Genomic DNA, 15,649 nt, shown 5'->3' with positions numbered 1-15,649 from the left:
AGGAGTCGCCATGCCCCTCGGGCCACCGTGCGCCTGGCCGCCCCGCGCCGCGCTCCGCCTGTGGCTGGGCTGCGTCTGCTTCGCGCTGGTGCAGGCGGGTAAGGGGGCCCGGGGCGGAGGACGGGCGGAGGGGGTGCAGCCTCCCCCTCCTACGCTGCCACCGGGGAGTTCTCTGTTCCCTTTCCGCTCCCTGAGGTCCTCCTGTGTCACCTACTCCCTACTCTCCTAGCCCGACCTCAGCGCCTCCGTACCTTCTTGACCCCTAGACCCGTCCTTCAGCCGCTTAACCTCTTCCCTGGGATTTTAGGATCTTGATCCCTTCAGGCCATTCCCTAACCCTGGGTCTTTGCCTCAGTCACCTTTTCTGGCCCTGGGAGCAGCCGAGGACACCAGTGCCCCACCTTGGGCCTCCCTCTGTATCCCTAAAGACCTTTCTCAGAGACCCACAGGCAGATCTGCACAGATGCACCTCTCTGTGCAGGAGAGACCATGAAGACAAGAACTGGAACCTGAGGTTGCAGGGTGTGTGTGGGGGCCTAAGCCTGCTACAGTCAGTGTCTGGCCCACCCCAGGGGCTGCCTCCCCAGATCACTCCGATCTGTCCCTCCTGGCTGCTGCTGCTGTCCCCCCCCCCAATCTCTTTCCTTGCCCTGCTTCTGTGTCCGTGTGTCTCTAATGCTCCACTTGTCGGCTCTCTAGATCTGTGACCGCAGCCACCTGTCTGTGTCCTTCTGTCCCTTTCCATCTGCATGTCTGGCATAATCCCTGGGCCTTGAGTCCACTCATCTGAGGGATATGGGGTTACTGTTCAGGCCCAGGGCTTCTAATCACAACACCTGCGCTCTTGAGAGACACAGCCCGTGTGACTCTCCTCTCCCGGAAGGTCCTTGCTGTCCTGCACCCCCATTGCTTTCCCACTTACTCTCTGAAATTGCCCCCATTATTCTTCTTCCTTCACCCAGAAGGCTTTGCCCTATCTTGGTGTCTCTCCACCAAGGGGCCCTGTTCTGAATGCCTTTCTCTAACTTCCCCCATTCCTGCCACTTGAGGCCCCACGGAATATGGAGAGGTTCACACGGACCCTTTCCCTTATGAGTGCTCTGCCCAGCTCAGCACAATTCTGGGTTGCCCCTCACTCCCATGCCAGGGCTCAGCCCTTCCGGGCTCTTCATCTCGGGGTCTGTCTCCTTTCCTCAAGGTCACTTAGTTGACCGCATGGGGCTATAGAAAGGGCCATGAACTAGGAGTTCTTGTGACTGCTTCCGTCTGATTAATCAGCTTCTACAACTCAGCTCAGCTATCCCCCACCTCCATACCTAACCACCCAGCCACTAGACCTCACCCTGACTGAGGCCAAGGCTCATCAGTTTTACCTAAGGACCCTTGGTCTGGCCAGTCTGTAGCAAGCGTCACGAGGACCCTGGGCCTCTCAACCATCCAGGGCCCAGCTGAAGCCTTGGATTCTCTTCTCCCTCTCCACGTAGCCTCCCCCAGCTTTCCCCTTTCTCATTTCTGGAGACACTAAACCTCAGAGCCGGGCATGCTCAGGCTCAGGTGCCTCCCTGCCCTACAGACAGCCCCTCGGCCCCAGTGAACGTCACCGTCAGGCACCTCAAGGCCAACTCCGCAGTGGTCAGCTGGGATGTCCTGGAGGATGAGGTTGTCATCGGGTTTGCCATCTCTCAGCAGGTAACTCTTGAGGGTGCTTGGGAGGAGAGGGCATAGCAAGACGGTGAGGTGACAGAAACTGGAAGCAAACAGTGTTGCATGCCTATAATCCCAGAACTCAGGAGGCACAGCAGAAGGACTGCAAGTTCAAAGCCAGCCAGGCAATACAACAAGACCCTGTCTTAAAACAAAACAAAACTAGCCAGGCGGTGGTGGCACACGCCTGTAATCCCAGCACTCGGGAGGCAGAGGCAGCGGATCTCTGTGAGTTCGAGGCCAGCCTGGTCTACAAGAGCTAGTTCCAGGACAGGCTCCAAAACCACAGAGAAACCCTGTCTCGAAAAACCAAACCAAACCAAACCAAAACAAAACTGAAGAGAAAAAGAGAGGATACTGTCTGTCTGTCTGGGATGTAGGGTGGTGGCAGAGAAACAGAAAAGGAAAAGAAACACAGGACAAGAGATGTGAGTGACAAGTTGTACATTTAGCTTAGAATCGTGGCCACAGAAGGTCCATCGTCAGTGGAGAAGGTTTGGGAATGGAAGTTCAGAGCATGGGTCTGACCTCAGACACACACTGGCATTCGCAGTGGTTGTGTGGCCTTGGGCAACATCCTGACCTCTCTGAGCCCGTCTTCTTAGCTGTACCGTGGAGATAATGGCACCCGAGGACCGGTTGATGGTGATGTAAATGAAAAGGACTTGTCACTGCGGAAGTGGGCAGTGTAGGGTAGGTGCCAGCACACTGACATACCAAGCCCTCCCCCTTTCAGAAGAAAGATGTGCGGATGCTCCGCTTCATCCAGGAGGTGAACACCACCACCCGATCGTGTGCTCTCTGGGATCTGGAGGAGGACACAGAATACATCGTGCACGTGCAGGCAATCTCCATCCAGGGCCAGAGCCCAGCTAGTGAGCCTCTGCTCTTCAAGACCCCACGTGAGGCCGAGAAGATGGCGTCTAAGAATAAAGGCAAGCCTGGGCATGCTAGAGTTCCAGGGTGGGGGCAGTTAGGCGAGGGCGGTTGGGCAGAGCAGGGAGGAAGCAAAACACCTCAAAAGATGGAGGTTTGCTTTGGTCCCCCAGGAGGAGACTGGTGTGTAAACATCCTCCTTTGGGTTGAGTCCAAACGCTGCCACCCCAAGCAGCCTTCACGATGTTCCTCGAACTCTTCATGTTGGGTGTCTCGGCATCGATAGAGGCACTTCTTGTGGGCTTGGCCCCGGAGGAATGGCTGGGGAAGAAAGGAGCCCAGGACTAGCTAATCTTTCCCCACAGATGAGGTGACCATGAAGGAGATGGGGAGGAACCAGCAGCTGCGAACAGGCGAGGTGCTGATCATCGTTGTGGTCCTCTTCATGTGGGCGGGTGAGTCAGGCGTCCAGGTCCTTCTTCACTGACCCCTGAGGAACTGAGGGCCCCAACCCACCATCACCAAGGGTAGGGGGCTTGCAGATGTCTAGGAGGGGGTGAAATTGCTAAGTCCTGCCTGTGGCGGCTCTGAGAGCTAAATCTGACTCTTTCTCTAGTCCCCTCCACCCAAAACACAGCCCGGTATTACTGTCTTGTATGCTGTGGACACGCCTGCCTTCTTCCCCGCAGAAGTGGTCCGGCCTCCTAGGCTGGCACAGTCAGTGTACCATGGTCCCAGCTTCCTCCTCTTCTGGGATGCTGGGCATCAAGCTTGAGAAGCTCAGCGAGGAAGGCACTGCCTGACCTCAGATGTGGAGCACTCTCTTCACCTCCCTATTCTAGATGCGGCTGCGCAGCAACCACACGATCCCCCATCTGCCCATAGGAATGGCCTCCCAGCCTTTGTGGGCCCACAGCACGTTGCCCCTCTTTAGTCTTTGTGTAATTTTGGGTGGGCAACTCTCTTTTCTTTCTAGTCTCTGAGCTCCCTGAGGATAAGGTCCACATCATTCACCCTTATATTCAACCAACCGCTCCATTCTAGACTCCACTCCACTCTAGAGGAGCCCTGTGCTTGCCAGGAACTTGGGCTGCGACAAGATTGGGCTTAACTATAATTGAATACAATGAGTGCTATAGTTGTTCTAGTGTGGAGAAGGGCTGGAGAGATGGCTCAAAGGTTAAGAGCACTTGATACTGATCTTCCAGAGGACCCCAGGTTAGTACCCAGTATCCATATCAGGTGACTCACAACCACCAGAAACTCCAGTCCCAGGGGATCCAACAATTCTGCCTCTGTGGGCACCTGTACCCACATGCACACACACAAAATTAAAAATAATAAAAAAAACAATAAACTTAAAAATAGCACTAATATGAGAAAAGGAGATGAGGTCAATTCTGGAGCTAGAAGTAGAAAATTTTTAAAAATTTAAGTTAAAATAAAACAAAAACCATAGGGGCTGGAGGTGTGGCTCAGTGGTAGAGTGCTTGCCCATCATCCCTGAGGTCTAAGATTCAGTCTCCAACACTGAAGACAGGACAAAAGACCAAGAGCAGAGGCAACATGGGAACCGAGCTGTGAAGGCTAAACAGAAGCTAACCAGGCAGCCAACAGAGGAAGGTTGTTCGCGATATGAGCTTCGAGAAACATCAAATTAAGCCCACAGACTGACTGAGGGTAGCTGTGGCTGTGACAGGGTGTGGAGTGTCGGGAACAAAGGGTAGAGTCTTTTGAGAGATTTGAACACCACACTCAAGCCTGATTATCATGGTGGCTGAGGGCAGACTGTTGAAGAAGCATTTGGGGGGAAAATGTTTCTTACTCCCACAAAAAAGCAGGTACTCGAGAAAAGGCAGGAAGATGAGGGCCAGACAAAAGAGGAGGTTTGATTATGGTACATTATTAGGCTTGGCACAGACAGTGTTTACATAATCACAACACTATAAACAGAAAATTAACCCAAACTTGTGGTGGAAGTCTATTAGGATGTTGGAGAGGGAAGTTGTTGGGCTTCATCTACTATGATGGGAAGTTGAGAGCGATCTCAGATGGACCAGGAACACGATAGAGGCAGAATGGGGAACATTTCTCGAACCGGAGTTAGCAGTGTGAGTACTATTCGTGTTACTAGGTTACTAGCCAGTGAACAACTCTGTGCATCCCCTCCCTGCCGCCCCACGGTGACCTTGAGAGTTACTAACACCCTCTCACCAGTGTGCTCCCTTGTGCCCTGGGACTAATAATAATAGGCTGGAGTTGTAAGGATCAAGTGAGATTGAATACGTCAGTTCACAGCACAGGGCCTGGAATAGGCTTAGCAAATGCTGTTAGCGTTCCTGCGGTGGCTGGCAGAGGCTTAAAGAAAGGGTAACGGGGAGACATATGATCAGATCTATGCTCTGGGAGGGCCAGCCCGGCAGCAGAGAAAGGGATGGCTCATGCCTGGGTAGATGGGGAAAGGTGCCAGAGGCTGGAGGGAGGCTGCGGCAGCGCAGAGGCCATCTGGAGATGGCAGCAAGCCCTAGAGGGGAAAAGGCAGGCAAGGTAAGAAATCAGTGCCGGGCCTCTGACTGCTCCTGCTTGTCTTCCTAGGTGTTATAGCCCTCTTCTGCCGCCAGTATGACATCATCAAGGACAACGAGCCCAATAACAACAAGGAGAAAACCAAGAGTGCATCAGAAACCAGCACACCAGAGCACCAGGGCGGGGGTCTCCTCCGCAGCAAGGTTAGGGTAACATCTGGGCTTGCCTTAAACATCTGTAGTCCCTGGACTGCAGAAGGGGTCAGCTCAGGGCCTGGCATGGCAGCAGCTGGGCAAAGCCAAGCTTGGCTGCCGCCTGTGTGACACGGGGACACTGCAAATTGATTTTGGATCCTCGCCTTTTGCAGGGTGCCAAGGGCCAGCGGTGCTTTGTTTTGTTTTTTTTTTATAAAATAGCCAACGGGAACGGCAGAGTTCCTGGTTGATGTGGGAGGGACAGCAAGTGTAGGGGTGATGTGTCTGGGGTGGTGTTTTATGTCTGTCCCTTCATTTCTTCTTGTGTGAAAACAGATATGAAGCCTTTTAAGTGTGCGCTCTGAGCAGCTCAGGAGACAGTAGAGAATTGGAGAGGACCTCGCTGTTCTGACGATGACTGTCCAACAAACATCTGGCCCTCTCTGCGTCTCCTTTCCTCCATCTTCTCCTATCATTGGGCTTTACTATCTTCTCTCTTGGCTTCTATCTTTCTGATGTCTTGTCCTGAAGCCTCTCATTAACCCTTAACTCCAGGAGCACCTCAACAACGCCAGTGGCCGAGGCTGCACCCAGAGACAGAACTGTGGAATGCGAGAAAGCCAGCCCAAGGGAGGTCTTTGCTGTGGGCGGACTGGGTGCCAGGGTTCTCAGCCCGGGACTCATGTCTTGGCCACTCAGCTTGACCAAAGGCTGTGTGTGAAAGGCAGAGACGACTTCCAGGCAGGCAGGCTATTCTTTTCTTCCCGTGGGGACAAGAGTCTGGCGCTCGGGCTACAGCCCTGCTGGCCCTTCTCTCCTCTGCCCAGTTTCCCATCTTGCAAGAAGTCTATTCAACCAGCTCTGGCCACTTCTCTTGTTTGTTCCCTTCCCAGTTTCCAGACAAGCCCCCAGTGAACATCCTCAAAGTGTGGCTGGCCCTGTCTGCAGAGAAAGGCTTTCATTCTCTGCTGGTCCCTGCATCCTTCCTGGGCACAGGGTGAATGTTGACTAAAGCGGTGGGGGCACAGCTAGCCACAGTTCCTTTTCCTCATCTTAGTCTGATGATGGAGGCTGAACTATAAACCCAAATTTTGCAAAAGCAAAAAAAAAAAAAAAAAAGCCAAAAAAAAACAACAACAAAGAAAAAGCCACAAAGCTAGAAGGCCTGGCCTGCACTCTGAAGAAGACAAGACCATGCTGCATGAGACCCAGCTTCCCACCTCCCACTTCTTCTGGACTGGCTTCCTCTTTGAGATATGTGCAAAGCTCTGGGAGAGAGCAAGCAAGTGCACCAGGGAAGCTGTGCAGCTGCCTGCTTCTCAGGGTCCTGACTCCATCAGGCCCTTTCTAGCCCAGTCAGAAAGGACATCTGTGGCGTGAGGCACACCTTTGCAATGCGTATGATGTTACTGTTTTGCGGCTTGGAAAACAATCAGAGGGCTGCACTCCAGAGGGCAGAGGCTTCTGCAGAGGCTGGGGCTGATTGCTGGTGTCTTCAGTCTTTGCAGTGAGATCAGGATGGATTCTGAGAAGACCTGGAAGGTAGTGTCTCCGCACTGCAGCGGTGTCAGCTGGGATAACCGGAAAGGGCACACCTATGGCCGACACCCTGGGGCTGCTGAGCAACCTGCTGGAAAGCGGTTCACCAGACAAAGAGCAGCTTTGCTGTCACGACTGGCCTCTGGGTCTTTGGATCTTGCCATCTCATTCAGGGTCCTCTGAAAGTTATCCAGGGTTCCCATGTCCTTCCCTAGAGCTTGAAGTGTAAAGAGACAGCTAGTTCTCCCTCTTCTCTATTTCTTTTTCCTCTCCTCTGCCCCTTTCTTTTCTTTCTTTCTTTCTTTCTTTCTTTCTTTCTTTCTTTTTTAAAAAAAAGGTGCTTGATGAGGCAAGCGGACTTCTCTGGGATACGCACCATGGCTGCCAAATGCCTGCCTGGGAAAAGTGGACTCTCCAGCTTCCACTGGTGGCTAAGGTCGTGTAAGAGGCTGTTCCCAGCACAGAGCAGGTGCTTGGTCATTATTTGTTGTACTGAATGATGCACACTGGTGCCCAAGTCAGAGAGCTAAGCCATCACCCAGTGACTGCCCCTTCATTCGGGTCTATAACAGCTCTCGGGCCTGGGTCAGCCACCACTCTGCTTGCTCCAAGTGTGGCAGCACAGGAGACAGATACGGGCGGATGTCAGCAAACAAAGGGCTTCCTCCTGGGAGGGCATGAGGGTCCACTCATTGTCTTGTGACTTCCATCCCTGCTGAATGGGGCTGCAAGGCCAAGGCTCCTTAAGAACGGTCCTTACCTCGATCCAGTTAGAGCAATAACCACTTTTTAAATGTAAAATAAAGACAAATGAAAAGGCACACCCTTGTCCTCTGGTAAATGCCCAAACGTTGCCCTCTTTTTCTGACAATTGGCAGTAAGTCAGGGTGTGTGGAGGAGGGAGTCAGTTCTCTTCCATTTTGGCCTGCAGCTTCTTAGGGACATGCCTGCCAGCCAAGCTGGAGCTGGAAGGGAATTCTCGAACAGATGGGGGTGCACGTGCAGGAGAAGAAAATAGATGCTCCACCATCCTCTTTCTGAGGCTCCTCTCTAAGCTCGGCTTGGGCTGCCTTGCCACATAGGTATGCAGGCGCCTGCTCGATTTCTTCAAACAAAGGGTTTTCCTCTCCCGAGAGCGCTGTGTGCTTATTCCTGCCAGAGGACTGTGTGTGGCTCTTAGCTGGGGTGGGTAAGGAAGGAGAGAATTGCAAAGACTGCTCTCTGCAGAAATCATTCAGTGCTCACTCTGTGCTCTTCTGGGCTGTTAAAGGAACATCATTAAGATCCCAACGGCAGGCTGAAAGGCAGGCAGAGGAACAATGCCATTAGCCAATGAGTGAACTAGGAAATGGGACACCTCGAACATTCCTGTCCAGAGCCAGGGGAGAGAACGTCAGATATGCAGTGCTTAGAGCAGGCTGCTCAGGTCCCAAGAGCGGGGGGAGAGGAAGGTCTCAGGAGCCTTTGAAGAGACAGAGCTCTAAGCCAGACCTCAGAGAGGAACCGCCTAGGCTCTCTGCTCACATTCTTCCAACTGAGAAGCATAGGTACAGGGAGTTAGCAGGGTTTGGAAAGCCCTGTTGAGGGGGGGGAGGTTTCCTGTTCATCCGTGCTTGTGGGTACACCATAGGAAATAGAGTAAAGTGCTCCTTTAGCTTAAAGGCCTGTCCTCTTCCTCCTGAAATGAGGATGGCTCTCTTCTGGAATCAATTGCTATTTGCAGTAAACGCCACAGCTATTATTCGAGAAGCACTTCCTCCCTTCCTCTCAGGTGACTCCAAAGATTCCTTGCAATTCAGGAAAGCTCTGAGACCAGGACCACAGCAGCAGGAGACCCTGACCCTGGGCAGTCACTTCTCTGAGGGTGGAGAGCTTCCAGAGCCCGCCCACCCAGGATAATGACTAAAGGCTGTCCTAGAAACACAGTGAGGCCAAGAGGCTAGGGGAGAAGGCTAGGCTGTGGGTCTTTGGAGCAGGGGCCTTTCTTCTGTCCTCTGAAGTCTAGCCCCGCCCTTCACAGGCATACACAACATTTCACCAAGCCGTCTGTGACAGGCTGTCAGACTTTATTTCTACTTACTGAATTGTAGTCTCCAAAAAACTAACAAACAAACAAACAAAAAAAAGAGGTAACCTCCAGGGGGCTGGAGAGATGGCTCAGCGTGTTAAGAACACTAGCTCCTCTTCTGAGGATCTGGGTTCAATTCCTAGCACCCACATGGCAACTTACAACTGTAACTCGAGTTCACCCAATGCACATAAAATAAAGTTAAAAAAAAAAAAGCCTCCAGGAGCAAACTGCTTCTATAAACAGGGCACTCTGGCTGCCCCGGACCAGTCCACAGATGAAAAAAATATCAAATCTCAAAATACAGCCTGAAGCTAAGTTAAAGAGATCTCTGTGGGGCTGGAGAGGTGGCTCAAAGGTTAAGAGCACTGACTGCTCTTCCAGAGGTCCTGAGTTCAATTCCCAGCAACCACATGGTGGCTCACAACCATCTGTAATGAGATCTGGTGCCCTCTTCTGGCATGTAAACATACATGGAAGGAATGTTGTATATATAATAAATAAATATTTAAAAAAAAAGAGATCTGTGTCCAGATAGCCTGGTGACACGTCAGGATTGTCACTTAGGTTACCTTTAAAGGTTCCCTAAAGATCACATTCCTCCTGTTTCTGACTGGGTGCTGGGCAAGGCCAGATTTTCCATCTACACATTCCGGCTGTTACAGGGGAATTAGATTGGAATGACAAGGCAGGTGCTTGTTCATTAAGGAATTCCAACACTGACCAGCTGACTCTGACAAATGGACGCATTTACTCGACAGGTGCCCAGCATACACACACACACACACACACACACACACACACACACACACACCCAAACCCTGCCCCAGCATACATACACACACGCACCCCAAGCCCTGTGATTGTTTGGGGAATAACCGTTTTCTCCTAGAAAACAGGACCTTGGTTTCTCATCCTATACAAGCGCAAGATGGCCTTCTTAGAGCATGAGCTCGCTCCCCATAGAGAAGGCTCGTTTTCTTCCTTTCTACCCACTTCTCTGTAACAAGATGAATGGAAGGTTTGAGACACCATCATTTCAGAAAATTCTGAAACTTTCAGTGCCTAGGATAGAAACTGATACACAGATGAACAGGAAATAATTACCAGAAAGCGCTCTACACTTGACAGGAATAATGCATATACACAAGTCAAGAATAATACACACTGAGATAAGGGTACAAATAGCTAAATGCTTATCACATTTCTGTGCAGTCTTTTGCCTTGTGTAAGACTGGTTTTGTCTAGAATACACACACAGACAAATTTTAGATAGAACTTGGCACAGCGGCACTTGCCTGTAATCTCCTTCTTTTCAGGAGATGAGGCCAGTGTGGTTTCCTAGTGAGATTCTGTCTCCAAAATACCCCCAATGGGTTGGGAGAGATGGCAGAGTGGTAAAGAGCACTGGCTGTTCTTCCAGAGGACCTGTGTTCAATTCCCAGTACTCACATAGCAGCTCACAACTGTCTGTCCAAGGATCTAACACCCTCACACAGACAGACAGACATGCAGACAAAACACCAATTCACATAAATAAAAATAAATCCTTAAAAAATGTTAAAAAAAAAAACCCAAAATGTAAAGAACAGCAGGTTAAGGAGCCTGTCCAAGTATGTTTCTCCTTTACTAAAAGAAGCAGAGCACTAGCTAATGTAGGTGACAATCTATCACTGTTGCTCTTGTGTCCTTGCTTCTAGGGGTGTAGTAGGTGTAGGAAGCCCATGTTCATAAACGGAATCTAAAGAATGCTGTTTCTCCATTATCTACCCATCTGTCCAATCTTCATGCTAGATTCTTGAGCAACAATTTCTGGAGAAGTTGGGCTAAGAACAACCACCAATTTCAAATGGCTGAGTCTGGTTTCTCCTATCTTCAGAGGGAGAATGCCCTGGAATAGCATGGCTTCCTCCTCAGTCAGCGCTAAGCAGACACAGTGGCCAACCAGGGAGCCATGGGAAGGAATGCAAGGAACTGCATGCCCAATGGTGCTGCGTGGTCTTCTCCCCCTGCAAAAACAGCAGCACAGTGGTATTTCAGGCTCTGACAATGTCAGGCTCCTGACATGCACGATATGTAGCTGCAAATCCCAATCAATCTCAACATTTCTCAGCTGCCGGAATGCCTTCCTCAACACTGTAATTTACCCTCAAAAGAGCAGGGAGCAAGCACCTCCTCAGAACCATGTTCTTCTACTAAGTACTGCCACCCTCCCATATCCTACTGAACGACCTACGCAGAGGAAGGCACAGAACCCTCCTCCAAAGCTCAAAACAGACGGCCACAGTACATATGCCACTGACAAGAACTTTTATTTCTTTTTAATGACATTAAACACAACTGCTACAAGGGGAAAAACATGATAAAAAAAAATGAGGCACCAAACTTCAGTTTCATAACTGATCCCAACAACAAGACAAGTACAGAGGCCATATCAGATGCCAAAATACTGGCTACTCAGGCTCCTTACTTACAAGTGAACTATCTAAATAGCAAATTTTTACTTTGCTTTGTCAAGACCCCTGTGATAGGAATGTCATCATGGATGATAAAAGCTAGGTAGAGTTAAATGCACATAACCCTTACTCAAATTTAAAAATACAGCATGAATTTAATCTGTAATACAAAACTTAAAGGCCAATACCAAATCTAATGTAAGAGATATGCAGAGATTAAAGTCTGGACTCTGCCCATTACCATCTTTAAGGCCAACATGCCAGATAACAAGTTTTCTTTGGCTTTGTTTTTTGCCTTAAAGAATACCATGTTAACCAGCAGAGAACAGCTCTCCTCCCCCAGTCCAACAGATTCAATTAGGCTGCTAACACTGTGGAAAAACAGAATTATCTGAGCTAGAGGAAATGTGATTGTCACATTTTTCTAGTTAACCTGTCACTCATCTGATTTGGCAAAGGCAATGTTCCCATTATACATTCAGTCTTTAACCCCACAGTCCCAGGAGAAGAAGAGCATCTCAGATTTCTCCTAAGCAAATGCTGTATTTCACTCCCTGGGCTATCTGTGGGGGCTACTACTTCAGCTAGATTAAATTTTAACTTTGTTTTGGTCCCAAAGGTGGACTACTATTTGGCATATCTCATCCTATCAGGCTAATTTACAGCATCTTGGCCAAGTAAACAATAATTATGCCAACTGAGAGGAGATTAGACTACTGCCTTTGAAGGGCTAGTCACAGGATCTAAACCAACAAATAGAAAATCCTTGCTGGGGAAAAAAAAGTCAAAAGCTGGGCATGGTAGCCCACATCTTTAGTCCCAGTACTTGAGGCAGAGGCAGACAGATCTCTGAGTTTGAGGTCAGCCTGGTCTACAGAGTGAATTCCAGGACAGCCAGGACTCCACAGAGAAACTCTGCCTTGGGGTTTAAAAAAAAAAAAAGAAAATTCTTGCTGGACATAGTGATACACACCTGTAATCCCAGTATTTGAGAGGTGGGGCAGGAAGATTGGAAGTTTAAGACCATCTTGGGCTAAATAGTGCACTGAAGGCCAATCTAGGCTATATAAGAGACCCAGTCTCAAAAATAAAACAACCCCCCCCCGCCCCGACCAACACATATAAAAAGAATTAGTAAGAAAGAAAATCCTTGACTGGATAAAACCAACAAACACTTGGGAACATTTATCCAAACCCACTGAAGACTTGGGGAGAAAAAAATCAAGATCTTCCTAAATCAAAGTTACTTTTCTAGCCAAATGGTGGTGGCACACGTTTTTAATCCCAGAACTCGGGAGGCAGAGGCAGGCGGATCTCTCTGAGTGAGGTCAACCTGGTCTATAGAGCGAGTTCTAGGTCAGCCAGGACTGCACAGAGAAACCCTGTCTCAAACTTCCTTCCCCAAATCACTTTTCTAAAGTGGAGTAGAATATTTAGGATGGGTTATCCACAAAAAAAAAAAAAAAAAATGAGACTGACGAAAGAAACCCAGAGAGCAGCTGCAGAACTCTGAGTAACCTTCACAAAGGGAATGATAGCAGCATGACGCCATACTGTAAAACTTCCCAAAATGATGTCTGGAGCTGCCTGTAAGACATCCACTAATACAGACACACAAAGCCTTCAGCTTTGGTTAGAATATCAGGCAACACTGTGATGCATGGGCTCAATCCTAACTTCCCTAGATGTTCTTGAGTACTGATGTGAAATGGTAAGAGTCGGACCAAATCCTAACATCCAGAGTGTAAAGCTAGAGAGGGAAAGAGGGCCTCTCCAAAGGCTTCCCAGGAAGGAGGCCCCTGAATAACATCAACACATAAACTTGGGGTTCTGCTCATGAAACTGAAGATTCCCAGACATCTAGATTCTGGTAAAAGCTCTTCAGTAAACAGAGGGTATCTGAAAGGTGTGTCTATATCTAACAGGACACAACAACACCTCTGTAAAAACCCAGGAGCAGAGTGGTCACTGGGAGTGAGAGAAAAAAAAAAATCCCTGAAGGAACAGAGAAACCAACTAGTCTCAGGACTATGGAGTATTCAACAAGGGTCAGTCAGCTGTCTTTTGTCAGTTAAAATGTGTAAGGTTGACAAACACTGTGAGGAAGATATAGTTAATAGAGAATGAAAAAAGCCAATAATTCAAAACCATAAAGGCAGCTAACAGGTACAGAAAGGAGAGGATTGACATTTTAATCTATCCTTTCAACAGGACTTTTCTCCTGCTCCATCTTATTTTAAATGTCCTGAATTACCAACCTTAAAATACTGACAAGTACTCAAGAGACAAATTTAAAAAGAGGAGTTGTTAAAAGTGCTCTCTCCCCATTCACGAGTCATCAACAGTAACACTGGCTTGTAGCCTGCAGAACAATCCCTCCTTACAGCAGACTGGAAGATGATTTCCTTGGGATAGTACAAGTAGACTGTGCTTAGAGCTGGTATTTTACTTAAGACTGAATGTTCTGACTTAATACAGGCCTTCAAAAGGGAGCTACCTTCATCTTAAATTCAAAAAAAAAAAAAAGAAGAAAAAAGAAACCCAAAAAACTACATTGCTGAAGTTGAAACATGTATAGACAGACACAAATCAGGAGGATTCTTATTAAAAAAAAAAAAAAATAGTAACAGGCATTTTCAAACATCTCCAAAAGGTGACAAATTCTTTAAATAGAAATCTTGTGAAAAATAAAACTCAAAATATACAAACAAAAACAGCAGAGGAAAATAAGATGCTACTCTGGACTGGACCCTGGGTAAGGACTGTCACTGTTGATGGGATGAAACATATGGACTGTATGAGAAGTCAGGGAGACGCTGGAAACGGTGGTGGCTCCGCTTGTTTCTGTCAACCCACTGACTCAGGCTGTATCTTTGTAGAGGTTTCTGTCGGAACCGGGCGTAATTTCTATTGAGAAGAGAATAAAAACAGGAAGGATTTTCAGTTGGAATGATCATTTGTATACAAAACAGCTACTATAACTAATCTTTTTTTTTTTTTTTTTGAGACAGGGTTTCTCTGTGGTTTTGGAGCCTGTCCTGGAACTAGCTCTGTAGACCAGGCTGGTCTCGAACTCACAGAGATCCGCCTGCCTCTGCCTCCCAAGTGCTGGGATTAAAGGCGTGCGCCACCACCGCCCGGCTATAACTAATCTTTTTGTCTGTTTGTTTGATCTTGTTTTTCAAGACAGGGCTTCTCTGTGTAATAGTCCTGGCTGTCCTGGAACTCGCATTGTAGACCAGGCTAGCCTTAAAATAACCCACAGAGATCCTCTGCCTCCCAAGTGCTGGGACTAAAGGCCTGCACTACCATGCCTGGCTGCTATCATAACCATTTTTAAAGATATTTTTATTCCTAGAAATCAGTTTATATGTTGCTTTTTGTTTACTTGAGACAGGACCTCTCTACATAGCCTTAGCTTTCCTGGAACTCACCAATGTAGACCAGGCTAGCCTCAAATTCACAATGATCTACCTGATTTTGACTCCTGAGTATTGAGAGTATTTGCCACCATGCAGGACTAATATTATATTTTGATGTTACAATTTTAGAAATTTATACTATTTTAATTATATGAAAGCCATCTCATAAATGCTATTTCTTTCCAACTCTCAAAGTCACCTCATTCCTAGAGGTATTGTTCTAAGGAAAACCAATGTGCAATGTTTAAGAGCCAGGAATGGTAGCATATCCCTGTAATCCCCAGCACTGTGAGGTAAAGGCATCCTCAGCTACACAGAGGCCAGTGTGAGCTTTAAGTAAGGCTCTGTCTCAAAAAGCCAAGAATAAAGTAGAATTGTTTTTTCTCCCCCTAGCAGTGTTCAGAGCAGGACGTGTATCTCATTGATTCACCAGACCTAGACCTCCAACAGGACTGCACTGTACATAGATCAAGGGTGCTTAGGCCGCATTGGTTAAAATCAGATAAAAAGAGAGTCCCAGAGAAGGTAGGTCATCATGTGAGTGTCATAGGCTAAGTTTAGAGACAGAATAACTAACAACATAGACCTATAGTAAGATTTGAGGGTCACCTGTTCTGGGTGTGGGTTCTGAGAAAGACCCTTAAGAATGTGACCCAATCTTAATTCCAAAAATGCTGCCAAAGAACCACGTAGGAAGCTTGCCAAAGATACTGATTCTAGCCAGGCGTGGTGGGATCACACATGGAATCCCAGTATTGGGGAGGCAAGGCAGAGGCGTTCAACAAGACAGCCCCATGGCTAAAAGTACCTGTAAGTAAACCTAACAAAGCTGAACTCAACCCCCAGGATTGACATGAGGGAAGA

General features: G+C 48.2%; 2 protein-coding genes across 9 annotated transcripts in view; one reads left to right on the top strand and one right to left on the bottom strand.

Moving 5' to 3' along the window:
- Positions 1–6: 6 nt before the first annotated feature.
- On the top strand, positions 7–9,267 carry Fndc5 (fibronectin type III domain containing 5). Its single transcript, XM_005353204.2, has 6 exons — positions 7–98; positions 1,574–1,689; positions 2,441–2,639; positions 2,946–3,035; positions 5,176–5,309; positions 5,637–9,267. The coding sequence occupies exons 1-6, from the start codon at positions 11–13 to the stop codon at positions 5,640–5,642; spliced, it is 633 nt and encodes a 210-aa protein (XP_005353261.1). The 5' UTR covers positions 7–10; the 3' UTR covers positions 5,643–9,267.
- Positions 9,268–12,702: 3,435 nt separating this feature from the next.
- S100pbp (S100P binding protein) overlaps positions 12,703–15,649 on the bottom strand; it is a 37,389-nt gene continuing 34,442 nt past the window's right edge. For all 8 annotated transcript variants that reach the window (XM_013348277.2, XM_013348279.2, XM_026782237.1 and 5 more), the window contains one exon: positions 12,703–14,270. In XM_013348277.2, coding sequence (XP_013203731.1) covers positions 14,129–14,270 — 142 coding nt within the window. In that variant the 3' untranslated portion in view covers positions 12,703–14,128. The remainder of the gene's footprint in view (positions 14,271–15,649) is intronic.

The sequence above is a fragment of the Microtus ochrogaster genome, chromosome 10, assembly GCF_000317375.1.
Source record: "Microtus ochrogaster isolate Prairie Vole_2 chromosome 10, MicOch1.0, whole genome shotgun sequence".
Taxonomy (NCBI): Eukaryota; Metazoa; Chordata; class Mammalia; order Rodentia; family Cricetidae; genus Microtus; species Microtus ochrogaster.
The sequence above is the reverse complement of the archived record's forward strand: the minus strand, read 5'-3'. Positions and strand labels throughout refer to the sequence as shown.